General features: G+C 37.7%; 3 protein-coding genes across 3 annotated transcripts in view; 1 reads left to right on the forward strand and 2 right to left on the reverse strand.

Moving 5' to 3' along the window:
• Positions 1-1,589: 1,589 nt before the first annotated feature.
• On the reverse strand, positions 1,590-5,386 carry LOC146485925 (isoaspartyl peptidase/L-asparaginase-like). The gene is made up of 4 exons (XM_085102435.1): positions 5,070-5,386; positions 3,648-3,795; positions 2,428-2,754; positions 1,590-2,301 (listed from the first exon to the last, which is right to left on the reverse strand). Exons 1-4 carry the CDS (start codon positions 5,211-5,213, stop codon positions 1,940-1,942), a joined length of 981 nt encoding a protein of 326 aa, XP_084958561.1. The 5' UTR covers positions 5,214-5,386; the 3' UTR covers positions 1,590-1,939.
• Positions 5,387-6,620: 1,234 nt separating this feature from the next.
• Positions 6,621-11,771, reverse strand: LOC146485926 (isoaspartyl peptidase/L-asparaginase-like). Its single transcript, XM_085102451.1, has 4 exons — positions 11,568-11,771; positions 9,402-9,549; positions 8,600-8,929; positions 6,621-7,534 (listed from the first exon to the last, which is right to left on the reverse strand). Exons 1-4 carry the CDS (start codon positions 11,685-11,687, stop codon positions 7,161-7,163), a joined length of 972 nt encoding a protein of 323 aa, XP_084958577.1. The 5' UTR covers positions 11,688-11,771; the 3' UTR covers positions 6,621-7,160.
• Positions 11,772-11,836: 65 nt separating this feature from the next.
• Positions 11,837-24,859, forward strand: part of LOC146485927 (jouberin-like) — a 32,462-nt gene continuing 19,439 nt past the window's right edge. Inside the window, exons 1-13 of the mRNA XM_085102445.1 lie at positions 11,837-12,198; positions 14,322-14,386; positions 15,051-15,078; positions 15,449-15,542; positions 16,120-16,177; positions 16,430-16,517; positions 17,173-17,326; positions 18,390-18,528; positions 19,214-19,277; positions 19,991-20,168; positions 21,830-21,928; positions 23,333-23,435; positions 24,740-24,835. Coding sequence (XP_084958571.1) covers positions 12,189-12,198; positions 14,322-14,386; positions 15,051-15,078; positions 15,449-15,542; positions 16,120-16,177; positions 16,430-16,517; positions 17,173-17,326; positions 18,390-18,528; positions 19,214-19,277; positions 19,991-20,168; positions 21,830-21,928; positions 23,333-23,435; positions 24,740-24,835 — 1,176 coding nt within the window. The 5' untranslated portion in view covers positions 11,837-12,188. The remainder of the gene's footprint in view (positions 12,199-14,321; positions 14,387-15,050; positions 15,079-15,448; positions 15,543-16,119; positions 16,178-16,429; positions 16,518-17,172; positions 17,327-18,389; positions 18,529-19,213; positions 19,278-19,990; positions 20,169-21,829; positions 21,929-23,332; positions 23,436-24,739; positions 24,836-24,859) is intronic.

Raw genomic sequence — 24,859 nt, forward strand, 5'->3', positions numbered from 1 at the left:
TAGAGTCTGAGCCAGATTCCAGCGACTATCAACATAATTGGCTGAGGAGGAGGAGGAGGGGGATTGACCAGTTCTGACAATGTAACTGGGTGACTACTTATATAGACCCAGTTAACAAATGTGTACTCCAAGTCTCCTTTTAAAAAGCGTTACTTTTTTAGGGAGCTTAAGCAACGACGACCGCGACTGCAACGCAATGCCTCTGCATGTGCATTATGAGTTTTGCTACATTTCTTTGCCGTCCTGCGCAAAACAACAACGTGACATGGCCATATTCAAGGTTTTAGGGAGAACGTGAGCAGACGAAGCTCTTTCTTAACTTGAACGCCGTTCCTACCAACTTGGTTCCTGGGTAGTTCTCCCATTTTGTGCAAGATGTACGAGTTGGAATAATCACGAAGGTAAACTAAAAAAAATGACTTTTTATTCTCAAGTATTAAACGTTTTTATTGGCACTGCCGTCGTCGTTGCTTAAGTTCCCTATTGATTTGGCCAGGATTGCAGTTTGACGTATTTGAAAAATTATCAAGTATGAAAAAAAAAACACACAAAAAACAAAAACTTTACCAACTTTCCGCTATGGTTTAAGTATAAAAGTAAACATTGGAGTAGTATCAAGTCAACTACCAGTGTTACAGTGAAAGGTGAAGTTACTTCAGAAGCAACCTTTCATACTATTTTCATTGAACATGTAAGAAGCAATAACATTAAAAAGCAGCTGTGTATCTATATTCAATGTTGTACTACATGGCAGGATTAGGGAATCGATATACATCTTTAAGCAAAACTTACAGGTCATCCTCATAAAAATTGGCTTTCAAAATCAATAAAGATTAAATTTCTAATAAAGAACATCGGGTACGCAAAATAGTTTTCGGTCCGATAAGTTAATAAGACTTACGAGAAGCGGGCCGCGGTCCTTTATATTGATTTTTTTTTTCCTTTTTGATATTGAGAATACATGACGATTTTGCCAATACCGAGGGCAGGTTCTACTGCAGCAAGTATATTGCTAATTCTTATATCATAATAGATATTTTGGTGTGCAGTATCGCTGTATATTTGTACGAGTTTTGCTGTATTTTGACATGACGAGCCTGCACGGTGAGTGAAAACAAACAAGAAGTAAAAGTACATGGTGATTCCACACAACATAATATCTAGTAAGAGATTTATTTTCTGACTGAAGCTAGCGCTTCTTTGACAAGCATAAAGGAATACGATAAGGAAAAATTGACACGAGATGAGCACTTGACCGCACGTTACAGGATTGGTTTCTAAAGAAACTGCGGTGAAATGATAAAAGAAATTACAAAGATGCATCCAGTCGCTCGACACATTAACTTACCTAACTATTCTTGCAAACACATGGCAGTCTGTGGCATTTCTTTTCATCAAGGAAGGAAGCCGCAAAAACATAGAACTACAGTCGACTCCCGATAACTCGAACCCTAGCTAACTCGAACCTCGATCGCGCTAACTTCAACCAATTTTTCTTTCCTTTTAGGTCATTTTCTACATAATTTTACCCTCGATAACTCGAACTCCCGATAACTCGAACCTTTTTCAATTTCCCTTGAAGGTTCGAGTTATCGGGAGTCGACTGTAAATCGGCACTCTTAATCCCCTCGGAATCAACCAACGCTTTTCATTCGACTAAATTTATTCTTCTTTCCATGTTACTATGCTCCCACTAATAACGTTTATCTCCACTGCTCAATATATAAACCACACTCAACGCTCGAAACGTCAGCACATGAATCTCTTTAGGGAGCCAAATTACCTTATCAACTCTGTTGATAAAACCAAACATTCATAACTACCAAATCGGGTTTTTACTGTACAAATGACTCGTCATACTGTTGGTACGAAAAAAGAACTTTAATTGATGATGCTTGGATGAAAAAGAAATCCTACCGCCGGACTTGCCTTAATGTTGTCAACTTGAATCCACAAGTTCCTCATTCGGCTCAATACCAAATTTAACAACACCTTCTACAATACTGGCCCAAGCCATACACTTAGTAGTAAAACATTTACCCACATGTCCATGCTTATTGATTGCAATTACTCCCCCCTGCCCACCTACTCTCTCAAACATATTCTGCAGTGCTTTGTCACATGCACGTTCAGGGGGGTGACCTCTCTCAATGTTGCACACCACCTCTCTGGCCAGCAGTACTTTCATGATTGATTCACCATGTCCCGTTGATGATACGGCACCCTCACTGTTTGCATAGCCACCGCAGCCAATCAGAGGACTGTCGCCAACACGTCCAGACATCTTCATTGATATTCCTCCTGAAGTTCAAAAATTCCATTCAGTTATTGTTTTAATTTCCTTTCATTTGCTGAAGATGTAATACCAATGCAATAAGCAAGCTTCAAGTGTGTTCTTTCCAGAAATATTTGCTGGTCAAAGCTAACCTGTGGATGTCGCACAAGCCAATCTCCCTGACGAATCCATGGCTACTGCTCCAACCGTGTCATGCCCCAGATCATCATCAGCTGTAACACATCTTCCTTCTGTGTTAAAATTACTAACAACCGCATTGTTAAAATTCTTGATACCTGTAAGCTGTAGTCGTGATTCCTCACTGATGAGTTCAAGAGGATCAGTCAAAACTGGAAAACCTATTTTCTTGGCAAATTTTACAGCACCATTTCCAACAAGCAGTGAGTGGGGAGTGTTTTGCATTACATGACGTGCTAAAGATACAGGATTAGCTATACCTGTTACTGACGCAACTGCACCTGGTGAAAGAAAAGAAAGTAATGGCTGCTTTTCATTAATAAATCACCGAATGTCTTGCCTCTAGGCTTTAGGTGACACCATGTATCCAAAATCACACACCTCTCCACCATATTGAGAGGGTGAGAAGGGGTGTTTCAGAAGAATCAGGTATTTAAGAATATATTGCTGTTCGTAAGAATTTCTTACTAACTTCAGTACTACTTCACTTCACTGGTGTGTTTATTGATTTACATGCCTCCTCAAAGCAACTCCGTTTGCAGCTTATGTCCATCAGGCATTTATTTGAGTTGATTAATTTGATAGATATAATTTATATATATTTGTTTCAGTAAATAGTAAATTATGTCAGTCAATCCATCAATCAACATTATTACTCCTGACTAAATATTGAATTATAAACATCTATCCATCACTGACAGTTGGTAGGCTAGAAAGGCACACTTTGCAAATCAATCAATCCAGCAATCAATCAATCAATCAACCAATCAGTTGCTACCACCTTTGTCTGTCAGCATCAATCCCTACAAAACTCATTTTAATTGCAAGCTACTACAAATACAATATATACGTATATATTATTACAATGCAATATAATAAATAAATATATATTGCCAATGCAATGAATCAGTTTATCGATCAATCAGTTGTCCCCATAACAAATAATAATTTGTATTGCACGTACATGATTGTATATGGCCTCTTCTGCTGTGATGAGTAACACGAAGAGATTTACAAGAATTCCACAATATTTTGTACCTGGATCCTCCATTTATGTTGCCAATTGTAAGGCTCATTTTGAGACAAATAATTCCATGGTCCCTGATTTAATCTCATAACTCCAACACTATATTTATCTCAGTCATAGTATATCCCAGGAGGTTACCATTGGTACCTGATTCTAAAGTGCACCCATCCATGATCATTGCATCAACTTCAACTGTCAACTCTTCTGTAAGAACTGAGCCATGACCTGCATCAAAAGTTGTGTCATCCTCTAAAACACGGACAGCAGCTTCAACTGCATCAACAGCAGTCCTGCCCTACCAGCACAAAATATCTTGATTATGAGAATGATAGTTGGTGCATTATTACAAAGAGACTCATTCATTTCAATTGCCAATTAGTTTGCTGGAACTAATTCCTTTGTACCAGTAGTATTTAAATTGCCAATTAGTTTGCTGGAACTAATTCCTTTGTACCAGCACTACTACTACTACTACTACCACTACCACTACCACTACCACTACCACTACCACTACCACTACCACTACCACTACTACTACTCATAATAATAATGACCATGTCATGGATCAGAAGCCAAATTTCATTCGCACTGTTAAGATCTGCACTCGTCTGTCTTAGAGGTTCTAGGACATTACTAAGAATTCAACGTGACATCAAGAACGCAGACATTGGCATTGAAACTGCAGAAGGAGCCATTTGAGAGATGCGTATTTTGTTTATTTTTTTTTTCTTTTAATCAAGTGGAGCTGATTTTAAAATGCCAAATTTCATTTTTTTTTAACTTAATGGCATTTGTTTTTTCTTTTTCTTTACAAAAACATTGTGCTTGAAAGTAGTCTCGTTTTTCTTTTCACAATCGAATATTCTAAAAAAAATTATTACTGAAACTGTGCTTGAAAATAGTCTCTTTTTTTAATTGAAATAAATTGTAAATAGGTTTTTAATAGCTCTTCTTTATATATACTTTTAACATGTAAATAGAAATTTACGTGGAATATTTTAATAAAGATATATTTCATTATATAATAATGACAATAATAATATTAATAATAATAATAATAATAATAATAATAATAATAATAATAATAATAATAATAATAATATTTGAAATTAAATAATTCATGCAAAACTGTATCATGTATCATGCTGCTTTGACATCTGGCAAATAAACTATTTTTCAATGATTGAGTCTTAGTCTGCCTAAGAAAGAAGTTAGATCATGTTCACTGTGCTGCAAACTATCTTTTTCTCCAGCAGACCACTTCAAATTGTATTGTGGAAGGGCAGACCTGCAGTTAGGCATTTGCCAGTTTATTTTCTCCTGAAATTGGCCAATGCATAAGTTGCTAGCCTCATTGTAGCTTACCAGTCATGTGGGCCTCTTAGCCCTGAATTAAGACTTGACCTTTGTTCCTTCAAGTGAGCTCTACTCGACTGTTTTAGTTTGAAAGAACACACTGAAGAACTTAACATCATCTATCCCCGTTGAACTCCGGTGGTTCCTTTCAATTCATATCTCTGTGTTACTGGTGAATCTTACGATAATTACTTAACATCCGCTATTATTTACCTCGATTAAGCAATCGTGACCTTTTTTCGCTGCTTTCTTGACACCATTCACTGATGACTCTTTAAGGATGTCCGGTATGGCCCAGGCGCCTCCATGAACAATGATACATGGCTGAAACTTCGTCTTCTTCGTTTGACTCTCCATAAACTAAGATTTAACCCCGGTCAAGTTTGAATACAAGTCACTTTTTCTGATATCTATACGACATAAAAAAGAGAAAAAAGCTGTTTTACCATTTACTAGACTAGAGGGTTTCTTCAGCTGAATTTTTCAAGGGTTCACCGGACACAAGAAATCGACCAGGCGTTTCATGCATATTTCCGTCCCAGGCTTCCTACCCATTGGCGCGCGAAAATTTTATTCAGGAATGTAGGTCCGTTCAGCCTGCAGAACGGGCATCGTTTTTGCGTTTTTCAAGCTCCGCGCTCCTCTCGTCGCACTCGCCTCCGCTCGCCTAAAAAACGCGAAAAACTAAGTTAATTACGCCTGTTCCGCAGGCTAAGGTCCGTTAGCCAAACAAAGTGGCTTGTGCAATCTGCAGAGAAGCCATCTTGAGTTCGCAGACACTCAAAAATAATGTTTGGGGATTGAAAGATTCTGTCGCGGAAAAATGCTTTATACTAGGAAACCTTGTTACATCTACCTATAAGTAACACTTTCTACTGGCGATACTTTGCGAAATACACCGATGTTGCAGTGACGTTCAAGTTCTGTTGGGAATAACGAAGATCTGACAAATGTCAAACGAAAATCACCCGAAAGTTCATTGAAAGAGCTAAAGGACGTGTGGGACATTTATACATCCTGAAAACGACTCTCATAACGTAAATGAAACTATATACAACCACCAGATGTCTTCCTTGGTGCGGTTATTATCTAAGGTCAAAACATAGTTAAACATCACTTCAGGAGTAGCCATATCCTCCAGTGTGATTTCGAAGGTGTTTGTTTTTCATCCAATCAGCGCCAACATCCAGAATCCGGAAGCGATGAATGCTTTTGTGTCAGACCCTCTTTGCAATTCTCCCCTCCCCATCCCCTCAGGAAGGTCTGATACTCAAGTGCTCGTATCAAATATATTATTGATAGAGGTATTTTCCCATTCAGTGCACTCGGAAAAAGAAAATGCGCGTTCTCCAAGCAGTCGTTTCCTTTCCAAGCGAGCGCGAGATGCGAACGATAGCTTCCGAGAAGAAGTAAAAAAGAGAGGGCCGGGAGGGGACTATTTCTCGCTTTATGATCTAGTACTAAGCTATTGAAGACTCATAGGAGCTAGACCAGGCTTAAAACAAGTAACATCACATTTCTCTCACATATATGCCACTCGGGTTCAGATTCAGGGGGTTTGTCACATGAACCTAATTCAATAGCCTAGCTACCATGAGTCTCCTGTAACTCAGTGGTAGAGCATCCAAACTAGTAATCAGAAGGTCTTATGTTCAACTCTTGTTGGGAGAACTCAGATTTTTCTTTCTTCCAAGTAGGCGTGTGTCACTGATTGAAAAAAAAATGCCTCTATCATTTTGGTATTTACCACGCTAAAACATAACATCACGTTTCTTTCACAAATTTATTATTGTTTGTCTACAGACGCCCTCATCAATCAAGGAACAGTACAATACCAAGAAGTAAGTTACAGGGTACAAACCCTAGAACACTTTTTATTAAGCAGCTGAATACATGTACAATAATATTCTATAAAATTCTTTCTATTATTTCTATAGAGAAAAAAAATAAATAGTTCGAAACAACAGTTGATTTTTATTCGGTCTTAAAAATTTTCTTTAAAATTGGCAATAATCTTTTTATAAATTATTTCACATACTGTAGCCTAAAAGATGTACTGTAAATTAATGCTGCAAATTATTATACAATTTCAGCAAATGAATTGAAACATTTTTTACTTTGGAAGTAAATTGTACTGAAATTATGCATTAAATGCTTGATCCTTTCAAAGGTCTTAAGTAAGAAGAAAATATCCAGAAAAATTTTCCCTAGCTGGCTAAATGCAATAGGTGCTGGTTGCAGTCTTCACGAAAACAAGCAAAAAACTGTAGAAGACATAAAACTGCAATGTTAATAAATTTGAATTCAATGCACTCTCTGAAAAGGAACTTGCTGCTCTTCATCTCGCTCCAATCCAAATTTAATGAAGCCACCACTAACAGATGCCCAAGCCATTTGCTTTGAGGAAAATGCTCGTCCAAACTCTCCCTTCTTGTTAAGGGCAATCACACCCCCAACACCCTGGATAGAGGAGACCATTCCATTGACAGACTTTGCACAGGCTTGCATGGGGTCCAAACCATCCTCTATGTTTCGAACAACGTCCCAAGCTAGGACTGTTTTCATGATTGACTCTCCATGGCCTGTTGTGGAGGTGGCTGCAGTTGTATTAGCATATCCCCCACAACCAACCAAGGGTGTATCACCAACTCTACCCAGCATCTTCTTGGGTAGTCCACCTGAAACAAATGTTCATTTGTTAAATTGCCATTTATGCTATTGTCTCTATTCTCACTAGATTCATCAATCACTGTTTGATTTCCACTCCTCACTAGAGTCCAGGTTTTCTCCCTGAGAGAAGTGGGGGGGGGGGGGGGGCTCCTTTGGACTAGTGAACAGTGGCTAATTATGTCTATCATTACAGTTTGGGCCAAATTATGCACTGTACTGAGTATCTCATCTGTAACAAGCATGTTACTTTGTGAACATCAAGATCTAATTTATGATACTCAGCTTACTGCTGGTTGCTGACTGTTCTGTTCCAATGAAGATCTCATTGAGAAAGCTTAATTGGATGCTTTGGGTATGAGCAGGCTCTTATCTTCAATTCACTGCTTATTCCTCTTTTGTTTTTTTTTTTTCATGCACCACTACATGTCTGCTGGGTACTACTCCCTCTTCTCCACACTAATAATGGCCTGCTCTGTACCCATTTGAGTTTAGGTCCTGCTCCTTTTTGCCTCCAGGTTTGTTTCATCCAAAATCAAATTTCACTTGGGGGATTTGGGATTGAGGGGAGTGGATGAGAATATACTTCCATTCCTTGAGTCCTCCTTCCTGGCGAGTTGATTACTCCTTCTTTCGTGGAGGCAGTTTGACCTTTCATAATTTTTCCCCTTTTCTCACTGTCTTGCGAAATACTTATGCAGCTTCCCTGGTGCTCCCACTCTTTCTCCATGTTGTTATCCCCATTCCTCCCAATTAAACCCTTTGCTTAAATAACATGAAATACCATGTAGATATTAATTGCCTGAGGCTTGCACAATTATACACTGTATATTGAGCAACAAATAGTTGTTTTGCTGAATCTGCAGTTTTGGAAGTGTTTGATTCTACAAAATTGCTTTGAATATGGCTTTGTTGCTGCTGCTGTACAAGAAGGGTCCGTGCAAACCACCAAACTTATAAATTTCTTTCAAACTCAACCTTACAATTTCATTGGATTCACACTTGGTCTAATAAATTGAAACTCAGCTTGCCATGTGAATTTTTGCAAGTTTTGCTGCTGCAAAAATTTACTATACCTGTAGATGTAGCACTTGCAAGTCCTCCAATTGAATCCAAAGCCACGGCTCCTACAGTATCAAAACCTTGTCCAGTCACAGTACCCTTGTCTTCCACAGCGCCCACACTTACATACTTTTCAGCAGTCCCAAGGTACTTATCTGCAACTCTAGAGCGCTCATGTGATTCTTCAGTAGCAAGCTCCACAGGGTTGTCAAGCACAGGAAACCCAATTTTCTTAGCAAACTTCAGGGCTCCATCTCCAGCTAACAGGCAATGAGGGGTGTCTTCCATGACATGCCGTGCTAGAGACACTGGATTGGCTATGCCTTCAACACAAGTAACTGCACCTATAAAGTATCATGTTACAACTTCAACATTTCTTTCACTTGGATAAAAAGCTAAAAAAATCTGAACACATCAAGCTCATCCTCGGAAACCCAGGGGCAGTCAGTCGGGGGCAGGTGAAATGGCGCAGCGAAAGTTTCAAGAATGTGCAAAGGAGTCCCCATCCTCTGAGGTCCAGGGGCAGTCAGTCGGGGGTGGGCAAAATGGCCTAACAAAAGTTTTCAAAACGCATGAAGGAGAACTTCGCTCCTTCGCGCGTTCTTAAAAACTTTTATCTTGCCATTTTGCCCGCCCCCGACTGACTGTCCCTGGGTCTACGAGGATGTATCAAGCTGTGTTGGCTCATTCATTAAAGGAAGTGAGATGAGGTTTCCTCACTGATGATGGTTGATGGGATGGAATAAAAAACAAGGGTGCAGAGGAGAAAGATTGGCCACACAAAACCAATTGAAGGATCATGTACATTTTTCTAACCAGTAGATAAGTTGTGTCCATCCATTATGAAAGCATCCAGCTCAGCAGTGTTTTCTTCTGTAAGTACACATCCATGTCCAGCATTAAAAATTGGGTCATCCTCCATGTACCTCACAGCTGTCTCAACTGCATCCAAAGCACTTCTGCCCTGTAACAGAATTTAGATATACAAAAACCATAGGAATGTAGTACTATACACTGAAAGGCCACCACTGCTTAACAACTGTCTTTTTAAAATGGCCATGTTTACTTGTCCTGATAACTGATTCAGCAGCTATTCAACAGAAATTAAGTGTTTTCTTGTTACACGCAAATTCTGGACTTTGACAAGAGCTAATGATTGCATTAGTTTTATTCCCACATAACATCAATCATAATTGTGGCTCCAACCAATGTAATGGACTGCAAAATACATAAACTGTCCTGGCAACATGTCCCCACTTCATGTCCCTGCGACATACATGTACATAGTCATATTGCCTGGTATGTCTTGACCTAAGTATATAATTCACCCATACGTTTGTTCCAAGTTGTACGAAAGGACTTAATTGACGCTTGACCTCATTGAGCTGGATTTTTAGTTTTCCAAGATGCCTATGCATTTACTACCTGTCTTCAATTTCTAGCTATATTGAGATGTTTGATTGTAATAACGTTGCAGGTCCGTTTATGGTTTTCAAGTATGTCCGAGGCATCCTGGGACCCCCCGCCCTGCGCCACACCGGTTAGACATACATGATTTTCACGGAATCACGCATTTTCATGGAATCACATAAGACATCTTGTTTTAACTTAATAAAGGTCTAAGGGGAATGAACGATTTAAATTATGGCCGCTTACACAGGCGCTTTGGACAGGTTTTTCTCTTCGTGTTGTCCAAAATAATCTTCTGGTAGCTTACATGTACACATGCTTCCTATCCCGGGGTAGTCAATCGATAATATCGATAATCGATAGCATTCGATAACAATCGATAAAAATCGATTAATTGTTTCGAAATTCGATAAAAATCGATAAAAGATTTCGTTGTGAGTAATCGATAATTATCGATTTTTGAATCAGGGCTATCGATTTTATCGATAAATATCGAATTTATCGAAACTGAATTATCGTTCCAATTTTCGAAACGGAAACACCGAAAGATATTAAAGAACTCGCAGAGACACTGATAACAACTTCCCTGATCGTTAAACGATAAAAAATTGCTTCATCTTTTCACAGACGTTTAGTATTACTCAGGGTGTATTGTATTTGAAATCCGATATAGATCCCTGGTTGATTATTCCACTGTTTTATTTATTTGCTAATGTAACACAATCGCACGCTCGTTGCTCTTTCACCCAGTCTTTAAAGGGACAGATTTTCGTGATTTTTTGAGTAAATAGTTTACGTTTCTAATCGAACCCGGTAAATCGAACAATAAAATCAGGAAGAAAATCATAATGCTATACCTGCCAACTTTTTCTGAGTCAAATGTGTGAGATTTTTGTCTCGTCATGACCGGGATTTCCGAAAACGTCCGAGCCACTTCCAAAGATTTCCAGCGATTTTCCGAAGACTTACGAATGTTGCCGAAAATGTCCGAAGATATTCCGACGACCTTCGAACACGTTAATACAGCCGTTAATACAATTCGAACGGATTGTAGACATTTGAAAGCTTTTGCGATTGTTATAAAGGGCAAAGAAATAATACATAACAAATGTGAAATGAAATGAAGTTTGTTTTAAGAACAGTTAGTCCGGATTTGTGAGTCACGCGTGAGAATTTGTCCTCGATGCGTGAGATCGATTTGTTTAGTCCGCAGGCGTGAGACTCACGCATAATGCGTGAGAGTTGGCAGGTATATAATGCAGTCTCTTTAGTCTCTTGTACAGTGCTTGACAACAAATCATTTCATTGCCGCTTTTGAAATCTACAGTTAAAGAGTCACAATCAAACGCTTCCTCAACGGAAACAGGATAATTTTTATCGATTCAATAAAGATCGATGAATCCGATAAAATCGATAACATTAACACTTCGTCGGCGTGTGAGTATCGAATTTTATCGATTGACCGATAAAATCGATATCGTTTAAGTTCAATTTATCGATAGATATCGATTTATCGAATGATTTTCCGGTATCAATTTTTATCGATTGACTACCCCGGGTTCCTATCAGTACCTCAAGAAGTAGTTCATATCCTTTCCTGGCTGCCATTTGAACACCTTGCCGGTAGGTTTCTTTTTTATCATCATCGAATATTGTCCTTGAGCCACCATGGATGATAATGCAGGGCTCCATCCTCGTTAAAGTATTAGCTAAATACAATTCATTCTCGTCGTTTTCGTCGATCGTCACGCGATCGTGTCACGCGTCAATGGAGCCCACAGTCATTACTTTTGGCGGCATTGTTTAAAGATAATTTTACTTCATGTAACCTTAATTGTAGTGTCGTACACAACGGTAGGCATAGTTCGGAGAAAAATGGCGCCCAACACTCAATTGAGTTGGGTAACTGTTTGGCTGCTTGTTTTCCATTGATATTGCAGGTTTAGAAATATTAAGTTTACACATAGCTTGTCTTTTGTTGGTATTAATTTGTTAACTTCAAAAAACGCGTAGTTTAAATTGCTGTCGAATTCGGTCGGAGCTGGAGCGTCACTCATGATTCGTGCAGGAAGCTGGGAAGTTTGGATGTTGTGTGTCTTCGCTTGATATTGGAGCGTCTTCTTACGTTTAGAGAAGGACTGCAGAAATCTGCGTACACACTTATAGGAGCTGAATTGAGATAAAGTGGATTTCATGGCTTCAGGTAACTATTATTTTTTTTTTTTACATAGGTTTTTGACGTAACTAAGTTACCTGAAAAGCCTATGTGATGATATGGATAGAGATCGAGCTTGACTTGAGTAAAACTATTCAAAAACCTGCAAGCATGTGCATATTTTACAGGGCGGTTTCCAGACTCACTCTATTATGCACTTTATCAACGGTGTGCAGGTTTTCCATTTTTGAATTTTTTATGATTTTTAGGTGGATTGCATTGCCGCCATGTTGGTGGACAAAAACAAAAGAAAATTTGCTCACATTAGTTTGCATGAAAATGGCAGTTAACTCCCAGAGGTGAAAAAATCCTATTGTCCCCATCCACCAACATGGCCAAAATGATTTACATGCAATCCAAATAGTTATAATAATTATAACGTATAAGCCATTCTAATTAATAATGCTTTGGAAATTATACAATACAATTGTATAACTCAGAATGTCAATTCACCTGGATTTGCCGTGGTCCTAGTCAATCAGGATGACTCTTTCTTCTTACTATTTTGAATTAATACTAATGTTGGTTCTTGTTGATCTCTACACTGTGAGCAGAGTCCCCCTTGACCTTCAGTCTTTGATTTTTCTGAGAAAATAAAATTTTAATAGGAACTCTGCTCGTATTAAAGGTATTATTATTCAAAAATGAAAGTGCATTAAGTACATACATGTACATGTCTAAAGCAGTTCTTTTTTTTTCCTTTGAATAAGCAACTCGGGCACTAATTTTATTTAACAAAATTAATGGCCTAAGTTGCTTTGAGGAAGTCTTAAGGCCGACTTGGGCAGTGCAACTTTTCTTTGCGGTTGTCGCATGCGATTTCTGTAGTGCGTGCAGCTTGCATTATGCAAAATGTTGTACACTCTCGTCATTCAACATTGCCTATACCAACAATTGTTGTAGGATTTTGAAACATGTTTTAAATTCCTACGACAATCGCAGGTGTAGACAATGGTGAATGATGAGTTGTGTGCAATTTTTTGCATGATGTGAGCAGTGAGTACCCTAGAAAACACATGCAACAGTGGTAAGCAAAAGTTGTACCATCTAAATCGGCCGTAGTTACATATCATGTACAGTAGGTGTATTCAATTAAAAAAAAAACATATTGCTCACTGAACATACACTGTAAGTCAGTCTCACTGGCTTTTATAGACTTGGGTTGTGTGAATAACTGATTGCACTCTTTAAACACCCCAGAGCTTGTGTTTGTTTCGTTTTTGAATATTCAATAAGTCCGTTTTATGCAAAGATACACACTTGTCTGCATACAAACAATTGCTGTAACTGGACAAAAATAAATAATTATCTTTTTTAATTTATAGTGGCAATGTTGTGCCAATTAAGTCCATTCACATGACTTGGAACAACAAACATATGGGTGAATTATAAACTTTGGTCAAGACACACTAGGGGACATGTACAGTCAGTATGTCGCAGAGACATGAAGTGAGGACATGTTACTGGGACAGTATTTCTCTTGTGACATCCCTGTTTGTATCAAAAAGTCCTTTTGCAGGGACAACATTTTGTCCCCGCAACTTGTTGCATGAAATTCAGATGGTTTGAATTTGTGCAATCATAGAGCGTGAACAATTTGACCCAAATTCTGAACATCGCATCGTGTGCACTGATGTTGCAAACTGTCCCTATCTTTTACCAGAGACCTTAAGTTCTCCCAGTTTAAAAGTCTTGTTTCAAATCACTTTATATGTCATTAAATTTCCATTACAAACAGCTGTTGTTTTTAATGTGCCATGCTTGCCCCAAAATGAATTTGTGATGAGGGCTTTATCATACCACATCATTTCTTGTTCAGTGCTGTTTTCTGTGGTCTACAGTGCATTAGGAACATTTGTACAGCAATGATACCAAAAAAAACCACTTCATCAGCTGCTCAACCACTTCATCAGCTGCTCAATTTTTAATGCTTTAACACAATTAATTAAATTGTGTTATTAAAGCCTTGCTGAACTGAGTTAAAGGTGAAATTTAAACAAGCATGGGCCTTATTCAATTATAAGTAAGGGGGCATTTAAACAGAAGGGGCGTCTTATTTTAGTAAATTACAACATTCAGTAAATTTTCACGATTTAATTTGTTCCTCCCAGAAAATACACCAGGCTCAGGTAAAAAGAAGAAGCATAGGAGAGCCAAGTCAAACTTAGAGTCACAGGTCTGTTGGTTAGTTTGTTGTTGAGAGCTGACAGCTGAGATGTCAAATTTTAGGCCATTTTCATTTCACTTAAACGTGCAGGGAATTTTTGCATAATTACGGCCTTCAGCCTTCAACTTAGTCAGAGAATGTCACTCTGTTGTTTTTTTGTTGTTTTTAACGTTGTTGTTTTTTTTTTACTCCAAATTTTTAAAGCATTAGTTTTCTGCCTTTTTCTTTGCTTTTCTTTCACTGACTCAATATTTTGGCCTTGCTTTTCTTGAAACTAAGCATAAACCAGCAGAAAAATACAGAGCAATGTTCTCTGACTAATGGGGAGGTGCCCCATGCGGGTACAGTGTTCTCCTGCCAACTTGGGTAACTTCTTTTCTTTTTTATTGACCTTGTTATCATATAACCTAGTAGAAGTCAGTCATATTTTTTAGTTAGCCCAATAAAGTTGTTGTTGAAGGCCACATGCAAAACTTCAGGCACTTTTGAGCGAAACAAAAAAAATTGATCTAAAATACAACATAAGACAGTTAAAATGCTCTCAGCCCTTCAATATTATACCCTTGATACTTACTCCTGTCGCCTCTAATATTAAAAATGTGGAAGGAATTAAACTGACTGCTTTTTAAATAATATATTTTAGTAATTGTAATTATTTTTTGTGTTTTTTAAGGCTGATGTGTCTGGCTCAACTGATCAGTGTAAGTGTATAATTAATTTTTTTAGTGACGTCATAATTTGCAATATAATTAAATGCATTATTTTCTGTACTACACGTCACCTACATACATTGTAAAGGTTGGCATTGTAAATTAATATGTACATAAATAATGAAATTAGTTTGTGAAAAAAGTCAGTTTAGGGCCTGACTGTACGTAGAGGCAGGCCAGTTTGGCTGATAAGTGGGAAGGCCTGCTTTTTATAAGCATACACTAGTGTTTTAACCACTTTCTTAAATTTTATCCCTCTTTTATCTCTCTTGATCATTTTATTTCATAATTATTTTAATTAATGGACTGTAATGGGGTTTTGTATTAATGTGTGTGTTTCCTTTCGTCTCCTAACTCGCAGTGTTATCTAATGAGAGTTCTAGAGTGTTGAAGGCCCGTCAACAGACTCAGGCTAGATTTGAGTCATTTCTTCAGGATGCAGTAGCTGATGACAGGTTAGTTTGTCAATAAGCTTTCCCCATTGATCCACAGTTTTATGTACCCTACCACCAGTTTATTCCAAGTGTGGCCACCTGCCTCAGTAATGTCGTTCTACCAGCATCTTAATGGTCTCCTTACACTTCTTTTTGCCTCCTGATGTCCCCATTCCGTACATCTCAGTGACCATCTATTGTCAGTTATATTGGGCTAATTGTGCACTACCCACTTCCATTTCATACATGTACATGTTTGATGCAATGTACACTGTAGATGGCAATTTGCTTCACTTTAGTACATGTATGCTCGTGGATCTCCTTGTGTAGTATTTGTCTCGTCATATAAAAAATTAATAATATTTGTATGACAGGTGTGTCATGAGGAAACAGACAATGTTTTGAATTGATTAAGGCATGACAACTACAACTAAACCTTGAGGCATCAGTTGCTAATATTCTTAATAATATTTAATATTTTGTCTTGTGAAGTACATGGAAAATGTTCACTTTGTTTTTAAAAGTTCATAGCCCAGCTGTACATTTAAATATTGGAGCTTTGCCTTTAATTTTTATATTGATAAAAAATTAATATTAGTTTACAGGATTCCAGAAAAAAGAAGAAAAAGAAAAGGACTCACACAAGTGATGCAGTGGTAAGATTTTTGAATGAAAACAACTTTACATTTTTGATTTATAATTACTTAATAATAAAGTAAATGTAACATATACTGTAAACTGTACCATTGTGTATAATAGAAGGATAACATTTTCAGAAACTTCTGTGTACTACATGCATACATAGACAATAGTAAAATCAAATGCATTTGAAGAAATATGACATAAATAATGAAATAAATGAATGAACAGAGGAGCGGACTGTTTAAAGTTCTTGTTTTCCTCTTCAGCTTGAGACCATCAAATCAGGGAGTCCTATTACCAAACCCACGTCACAATCGGAGGAAAATCTTCTTGAAGCTAATCTGTACAAAGAAGGTAGAGTCCTTACTCTTCTCCTAAAATACAGTAAATATGATTTGCTTTTGATTAGTATCAGAAAAGTGGATGTTTTGGTAGGTTCAGTGTTGGATGCATGATCATTAATACCCCATGGTCTCCATAGAGTAATGAAATTTGTATAGTTGAAGGGCAGAGTGCTCAACAGTCATGTCAAATTTTGGGTCAATAATTTTCATTTCACTCAAAAGTGCCTGGATTCTTGCATGTGGCCTATTTTAATCAAAGAACATTGCGTTGAGTTTTTGTTCCTGCTCAAAAGCATGTGTTTTTCAATTTTTTTCTTTACTTTTCTTTTGATGACTCAATAGCTCTGCCATGTTTTCTTGAAAACTGAGCATAAACCAGATTCAAAAATTCAGGCACTTTCACAATTTGACAATTACCTGTAAGATGGTTTAAATGCATTCATCCCATCAATAATTTTAGTGTATAATATTTTTAAGTGAGCAACTTATCAAATGTACATCAAAGAAAAACCTGCCTGGCCTGACATTGTTTTTACTAACCTTTGTTATTATTAGCTAATGTTCCTTAAGAACTTTGTCCTTAATACTTAACAGGAAGATATCAATATTAATTTGTTAATCATGTCATGAAATATTGATTTTACATTGTAACTTTTTAAATTTAGATGATCCTAGACTACAGGGAAAAGAAAACAAACAGAGCTACAAGGAGCTGTTGGAAGGTTCATCCACAGAGCCAGCTGGACTGGACACCGAGCAGGGAGATCAGCCAAAGACTCCTAAAAGACCAAAACACAAAAAGACAAGAACATTGACAAGGTGAAATGATATCAGAGTTGTTTTTTGTCAATTAAGAGTTTGGAAAAACTATTTTAAATGAAGGAATATTGTGGAACATGCTACAGTGTGAGGGTCTATTTTCTGTGCTTATTACTGTTACATGCATTAATGTCACATGCAGTGAGGAGGATGAAACTTAAGGTGGCCGAACACAGTTTTTTAGTGTACAGGTGTTAGAAGACGTTATTTGGAAACTATGTATTTCTGGACGCCCAAAATTGGTATGGTGTAAGACTAACTAAGAAAGAATGTATTTTCGTACGTCTTGTTGAGCTAAGTACCGTTTCCATGGCAACGCAGCGAGCTATTAAACGTCCATAAATAGTAGGTCTCCGTTATTTTTAGAAAATGTACTCATTAGATTTTTACCATTATTTGTATCCTGAAAAACTCACTAAACACTGACACAGTTGCACTATTTTCATGTAATTTTAACAGAGATCTCCTGTAGATATTGATTTTGCATTTTTATGTTTTGTGAAGATACCCTCGGTTAGATTTAGGTTTCTCTTTGTAGGCGAGTTACGCTTTTAGGGAACTATTTTCATGCCAAATTTCACGAAATTCTAATGAGCGGTTCCTTAGAAAACAGTTCATTTCCACGAAAACAACCAGTCGCAATTTTTTGCTCAATTGCGCATGCGTGGCTTTAATTGGGTTTCATGGCAAAGATGAAAAGCATGCAAAAGGTCTTATTGAATGACTTTTTTGCTCGAAAAGAAAAGAAAAAAAATCCAGAAACGAGAAACTTAGTTATTTAGGATCAAAACTTAACTTTATTATCCACTTCATGTGAAAATGAGGGATCACTTTATCGACCGTCGTATTTGCGTACCACAACCCTAGCGCGCGCTTAATAACATCACTAACAGAATCTGTAAAGCGCGCGCAAACTGTGTTCGGCCACCTTAAGCCATTATTTGGATGCTGCTGGCAAGATGGTTCGTTGAAGTTTGACCGATGTCTGAATATCTGATCCAGCCACCACCCCTAAAATAGTTTGGTTTCCCTGATTGAAATGAACTTTCTTTCATTATTTTAGTGAGCAAGACGCTCCTGATGGGTCACAGGAAAGACCAAGGAGAAGGAAGAAACCAAAAACTCCAGAGCCAAATGTTGATGGAGAAAGTGCAAAAGAAAATCTTGGATTTGAGAATGAAGCAGCTGTGGATGGAGATGATGTAAGCTTTTAGAAATTCTTTAATTCATGTTATCTCCCCTCTGCTCTCCCGTTCTTAAACCTGGCTCAGTCTATCCCTGTCATCTACCAGATTTTTACCTCATCTTCCTTTTCTGTCCCCTACATCTATCTCTACTCTCCTTTGCCCTGTTCTCTCTTCACGATTGCCAACCAAACATCTTGTTTTAGTTCCCCACCGTCGCAGCACCACATTTTCTCTACAAACTAACCCTCTTATCAACAGAAACCATACAGCAACTTAACAGAGAGTACTAAAACCACTGAAAGACAACAAGAATGAGACACTTTTTTAGTCTAATAAAGTTCTGGATGTGTTCCTTGTTGGGCCAGCTTCTTCAATGCATAATGACGGCCATGTTCACCCTCTTTTTTCCACATCCCAGTTTCCTGTCCTTCAATAGATAACCAAAACTATTGTTTTTTTAGAGGGTTAGTTTCTAAAGAAACTGCAGCGGGGAGTTGATATAAGGTAATTTGGCTACTGAATGAAATTCAAGGGGTGGCATTTTGAGTGTTAGCCTTTGATCAGACTGCCTTGACAAAGGGCTCTGATGAATGGCTTATGCTCAAAACATCAGCACTTAAATCTCATTAACTGTGGCCAAATTAAGTTATCAACTATGTTGATAAAACACTGTATAAAAGCGAATATTTTTTTTTTTCAGCCTGATCAACCCTCCTCTGTGAAACCTAAGAAAAAAGGAGGAAAAGTTAGAAGAAGACTTCATGGTAATCACACATTTTCTTTTCTTTGTTACGAAAGTTGCCATAGACTTGCCAATTAAGGATCAAGGAAATCTAGTATACAGCTGTAGAGAATAAATAATTGTAAGGAGAGTAGGCATTTTGATACTGGGGCTTAAAGGGTCATCTTATGAAAAGTAATGTTTAAACACGAGCAGCAGTGTTTTATCGGGATTTGCCAAGTGGTTTTAGACCTGATAAAACACGTGCTGCGAGTTTTTTGAACAACTTTAAAAACTTTCCTGGAAAAGCGTGTGTCAAGAGAGTTCATAACAATGATGCTTTTGTGAACGTTGGAAATTAGCACACGAGAAAAACATTGAACACTGCATACTCGGGTTTTAAAACCACTGCACGTGATGTTTTATCGACCATTTGATATTTCAATGGGCTTATGAATTATTAATGAGTTTTTGAAATATACTTCTCAAACTCATTAATAATTCATCTAAGAGAAAACAAAGAAAATCACAACCATCACCGTGGTTTTATAGATATGTGATCTTAATTACCATAAAATTTTGCCAACTTTAGCCTTGAATTTCTCCAAGAATTATCCAAACACCTCGAAGTCATTTAAAAAAAACTCGGCTGCGCCTCGTTTTTTCAACCTACTTCTCAGTGTTTGGATACCTGATGAAACACACCTTCCCATGTTTGATATATTACTTCAATGATTGTTCTTTGTTTGAACCTAGACCCTGATGAAGAGCCGCCAGTGGAAGTTGTCAAGAAAAGAGCTGATGATGGCTACATTCTCTCTGTTATTGTCCATCGTGCAGACAACCTGAAACCTAACCTTTGCATATCACATCCTATGGTGAGAGTACATGTGGTAGATATGGATACAGGGCAATACGTCAAGAAATCTGACAGGTAAATAACTGACATATTTGTTTGGTAAATTTTATACTGTTCCAGGTAAAACCAATTTAGTAAGTAGTGTGGTCCTAAATCGAGGAAAGTTGCCATTTTACTAAGGGCGTACAGGTACATTCAGATTACTGTAAAGACCCTGTTAACCTCCGAGGGAGCTTCAATCAGACCCCAGGAGGATTGGGGGGGGGGGCTTATTTCAAGTCATGAATTCCAATCAAAATTCAAACCAACTTTTCCGAAAGTCTATTACAACACTTGTTATGTAAAGTAACATAAAAATAATATGTGCAGTATCTGTATATTGAAGACAGAGTTTTCCACAGATGAGTGGAACATGGTTTAGATTGGCCTTATTTTTTTGTTTTTGCTTTTTTTTTTTTTTTTTTGGAACCATTTGATGAAACTAATGTTTCAGTTTTCACCATTGGTCTACCTGAATTTTGAAAATTCTTTCCTTTTTTCAACCATAGTTTTAATCCTCAGTATTTCCATAACTTGGGATGTGACATGCCTAAAGGGGCAGTGTCATCTATTTTTATCTAGTCACTTTTGAATGGTCCAAAAACATATTTCTATGGATGTAATTGTCAAAATAATGGTTCAGTTTTGTTAAAAACAACCCTACTAATGCACAGAAACTAGTACATGTACCTGTATCATTCATCTTTATCTGCGGATGGACGGAAATGAATAATTTTTGCAACTTGAAAAAACTGGCCAACTATTTCAAGCTCTGACCTATGTATCTTGGAAAAATAGCTAAAAAGTGATTACTAGTTTATTCTTTCTCGGAGAAATCATTTCATATCTTCTTCCTGGTGCTCCAAGAGCAATTTCATGTTTATAGAGAAGATTCAATTCAATTCAATTCAATTGAGCTGCCAGTTTTGACCAACATACAGCAAAATCTCTGTGATGGTGCTCCTTTAACTGTAGAACCCAACTGATACATTTAAAGAAGATTGACAAGTCAAGGCATATTACATATATTTACATAGAGTTAGAAACAAAAGATTTGAATTGAGGACTACCGTCAGTTGTAGCAATCCAACATGGGGTTCAAAGAGGACAACCTCTTACATGTACTTGGTACTTTAGGAAAACAAGTCCCTCTATAGACTCCTGTAAATGCAAGGATATACACTCGATTGCAAAAACGTTGACACCTAAAAAGCATAAACCGTGAATGATGAGACCCAATGGCTTTATGGGTATAAGTGTACTAAATTTATTTGCATAATATTCTATGCTCGTGCGACCGTTGATAACCAAAATTAGTTGCACGTGGTGAATGATGGAAACTGTCCCAGCTTTCCTTAAAGTGTCAAGTTGACCAACAAGGGCTAATTTTAAACACTACCCACAAATCCATTGGGTCTTATCGTTCATGGTTTATGCTTTTTAGGTGTCAACGTTTTTGCAATCGAGTATATCTCCTTCTAAAGCCTAATGTCTGCATCATTCAATAAAACATATACATGTGATACTACACATACTCAAACTTTGTAACATTTATGTTTAGGTAACATTTTTTTCTGTACATAAATATGTTCTTTCTTGACAGCCAGTGACTCAAACATGTTGTGTACAGTCAGTCTTCCTCACTCGTCATTTCTGAACCTTTGATTGTAGTATTGTATTGTTCTTGTTTCCAACAGTTCCCGCAGTGTGACATCTTACTATGAAAATGAGACTGAAGCTCCTGTTGATTACATTATGCCTATGATGACTCAACCATTTGATTTCAAGAAATACAAGTATGTCAGTGCCTCTAGTACTTAAGGAACGGGATATAATAAGTTTGTTCGATTAGAGGACCCACCTTTTCTGGGGTATGTAGGAGGGTTATCGAAGACACCACTTATCCCATGAAAAGTACTGACAAAGTTTTATTGACTTTGAAATTTAAGTTGACACAGAAATATTCAGCTAGCAAGAGTCAGCATTGCTAGATAAACAAGAAAAGTGAGGTTTGAATCTCATTGTCATTTTTTACTGATGGATTGAGGGGTGACTATCCAATTTAAAGACACCACCTTTTGCGGTTGAGGAAGGGGCGTCCAGGCAGAGGCCACCATCTATTTTATGTTTTGGTAGGTCCTGTTCAAGTATAGTAGTTTTGACCACTTCCCTTACTTTTTTATTACACCATGAAAGGAATTTGGGCTATGTTAAGGTACCTCTTTCCTCCTAGGGGCTTGAACCATGGAGTCATCTTTGTATTGGATTACAGAGGCCCACAACATTGCTTGTGCTATTTGCCACATAATGCCATAAATTGCTCATTATGTAAAAGTCACATTTCTATGAATTTTGCCTACAAATTGTCTCGTAGAGACCTGATTATTGAAAGTATAAAATTGCACCCCTCCCCTCTTCTTCTCACACTCCCCTCCCCTACAAGGAGAGGGTTTGAGGAACTTACGAGGCCCCAGCTAAATAATCAAACATTTTCATCCAACATATTAGAGAGATTTAGAAACGGCAGAAATGATCACCCAACCATGTTTATCTTACATTTGCCGCTCGCTGTTTTTTAGTTTCTCAGCAAAATTGAGCCAAGTTTTGCGCAAACATCAAACGCAAGAATTATTTTGCCGTTGTCTCATCTATGTACTCATTTCTTAAAGAAATGTTAACGCGAATCTCACGTTTGCCGTGATTTTAAATCTCGCTGTTGTCACACAAAATGTTTAGTGGCTAAATAGGCAAACAATGTTTGTCCAAACACTGGACAAAGTGAGCTGGCATAAGGCTATTTGCACATTTTGATGTGACATCGCATAAATTGTATTTTTAATAGGCTGCTTTTTTTCCTGCTCACACAAGCTTTGTTGGCACAGATGAATTAATGATCAATCATTTATTCACAACACAAAATGTTGGATGGAAATGTTTGATGTAGACCAAACCTGGAAATATCCGAAAACCATTTTAAATGCAAAGTTGAATGAGGCGGCCAGGTGGTGAAACATGTTCTTGCGACACAATGTTCCCAGAATGTTAAATGAAACTGTTTAGCCGAATCGTTTAGAGGGGTGAAGTTGTGGCTCCAACTGTTCCACGAGATCATTTAATACCCAAACAGTAATTCAATGAAATGTTTATTTTCTCTCTTTACCTACTATGACTGTTTTATGAGAGTGCTGTGATTTTTTAAGGTCTTTGATGCCATGCTGGGAAGAAGTTCTTCTGTTCAATGAAATATTCTCATACATCCTGAGTCGTCAGGAAACAGACCCAAAAGTCATCATGTTTTTTGAGGTAAGATACGGACTCTCAGAGCGCATTACCATTTTCCACCTTGCCAAAAAAGGTAAACAAAACCAAACAAAAAGTGATTTGGGGAAATTCTCTGCAAATATTCCCCGATACTTAGCTGACGAGGCCGTAGGCTGGGTTGGTTAAAACCAGCGGCTATTCCACAAGATTGAGCAGGATAATATTATTGTTTTGTTATTGAACACATTGATAACAAACCACAGTTTTATTGCAGAAAAGCTGGAGACGACCTTTATTTGCCATTTTCTCCCCGACACACGAAATTACATACATCGCAGGATGTTGGTTGACTACAGACGACGAATATTCAGTGCACCATAACCATATTTGGGCAGCGTTACAATGCAATGAATAATAATTTAGGTTATAACAATGTGTGGAAAAGTAATACTCCTCATCACTTGCAAGAATGCATGGGAGGTTTTCTTCAGCTTAATATAATGACAGACTGGTCACTTTCCTTGTGGAGCTGCAAGCTTCTTCAAAGCTCACTGACAGCCCCGAAAAACTTTTATGCTACAGGAATTAGAGATCAGTGCTGGCCTGATCAATGTCGGGGACGACATGTACATGCATGTGTGTTCAAAGATATGAAAGTAGACGAAAAATAGTTGGAGTAACTTTGCACTGTTTTGACAAGGGTACCATAAGAATTTAGAGTTGGAAACTGGAGCTGAGCATTCACGTTTTCTGCTGCTCCGTAAAATTTCCAATTTCTTTCTCAATAATTATTACGTTGTTAATGATGACTGGAAACGATAAAACTAAAGCCCTAAGGAGAGAAAATGACGTGCTACGAAATCAACTTATTTTTATCATCTTACTTTCCCTCTTTCTCACAAGGCTACATGGTAAATGAGTATTGAGTTTTTTGTTTTTGTTTTTTTCTGTTTGTCTGAAACATAACAATTTAACTACCCACCGGGGATAGGTTGAGAAGCATCCTACGAAGAACCCAATGCCTGCGAGCAGTTGCTTTAGTTTGTTTCACGCGAGTTTTTAGCTGGCCAGCTTAACGAACCGAGGGAACCTGGAGCGAGAAAAATGCGCGGTCTTTATCGCCGGCTCGTGGCTCGCGGCTTTGCTCATAACTTGCGGCTCGCAGGCTAAGAAAGAACCCAACTCATGATGCAGTCTGGGATTTGAAACTGGTACATTAGTCGGGAACAACAGCGCTCTCACATCTGTGATCACCATACTTTCCCTGTTACTTTGAACTACTGCTATTACTGAGTATAACAGTCAGTACCGACCATTGAAAAATTCATTATCATTCTCTTTCTAAGGTTGTTGACTTCTTGAGCATGACAGCTGCCAAACGAAGGAAAGGTACTCAGGCGGGCGATAAAGGCTGGTATCAGGTGGCATGGGCATTTCTTAAAGTAAGTTATTGCATAGCTCTGTGT

The sequence above is a fragment of the Pavona decussata genome, unplaced genomic scaffold, assembly GCF_977016875.1.
Source record: "Pavona decussata unplaced genomic scaffold, jaPavDecu1.1 SCAFFOLD_23, whole genome shotgun sequence".
NCBI classification, from domain to species: Eukaryota; Metazoa; Cnidaria; class Anthozoa; order Scleractinia; family Agariciidae; genus Pavona; species Pavona decussata.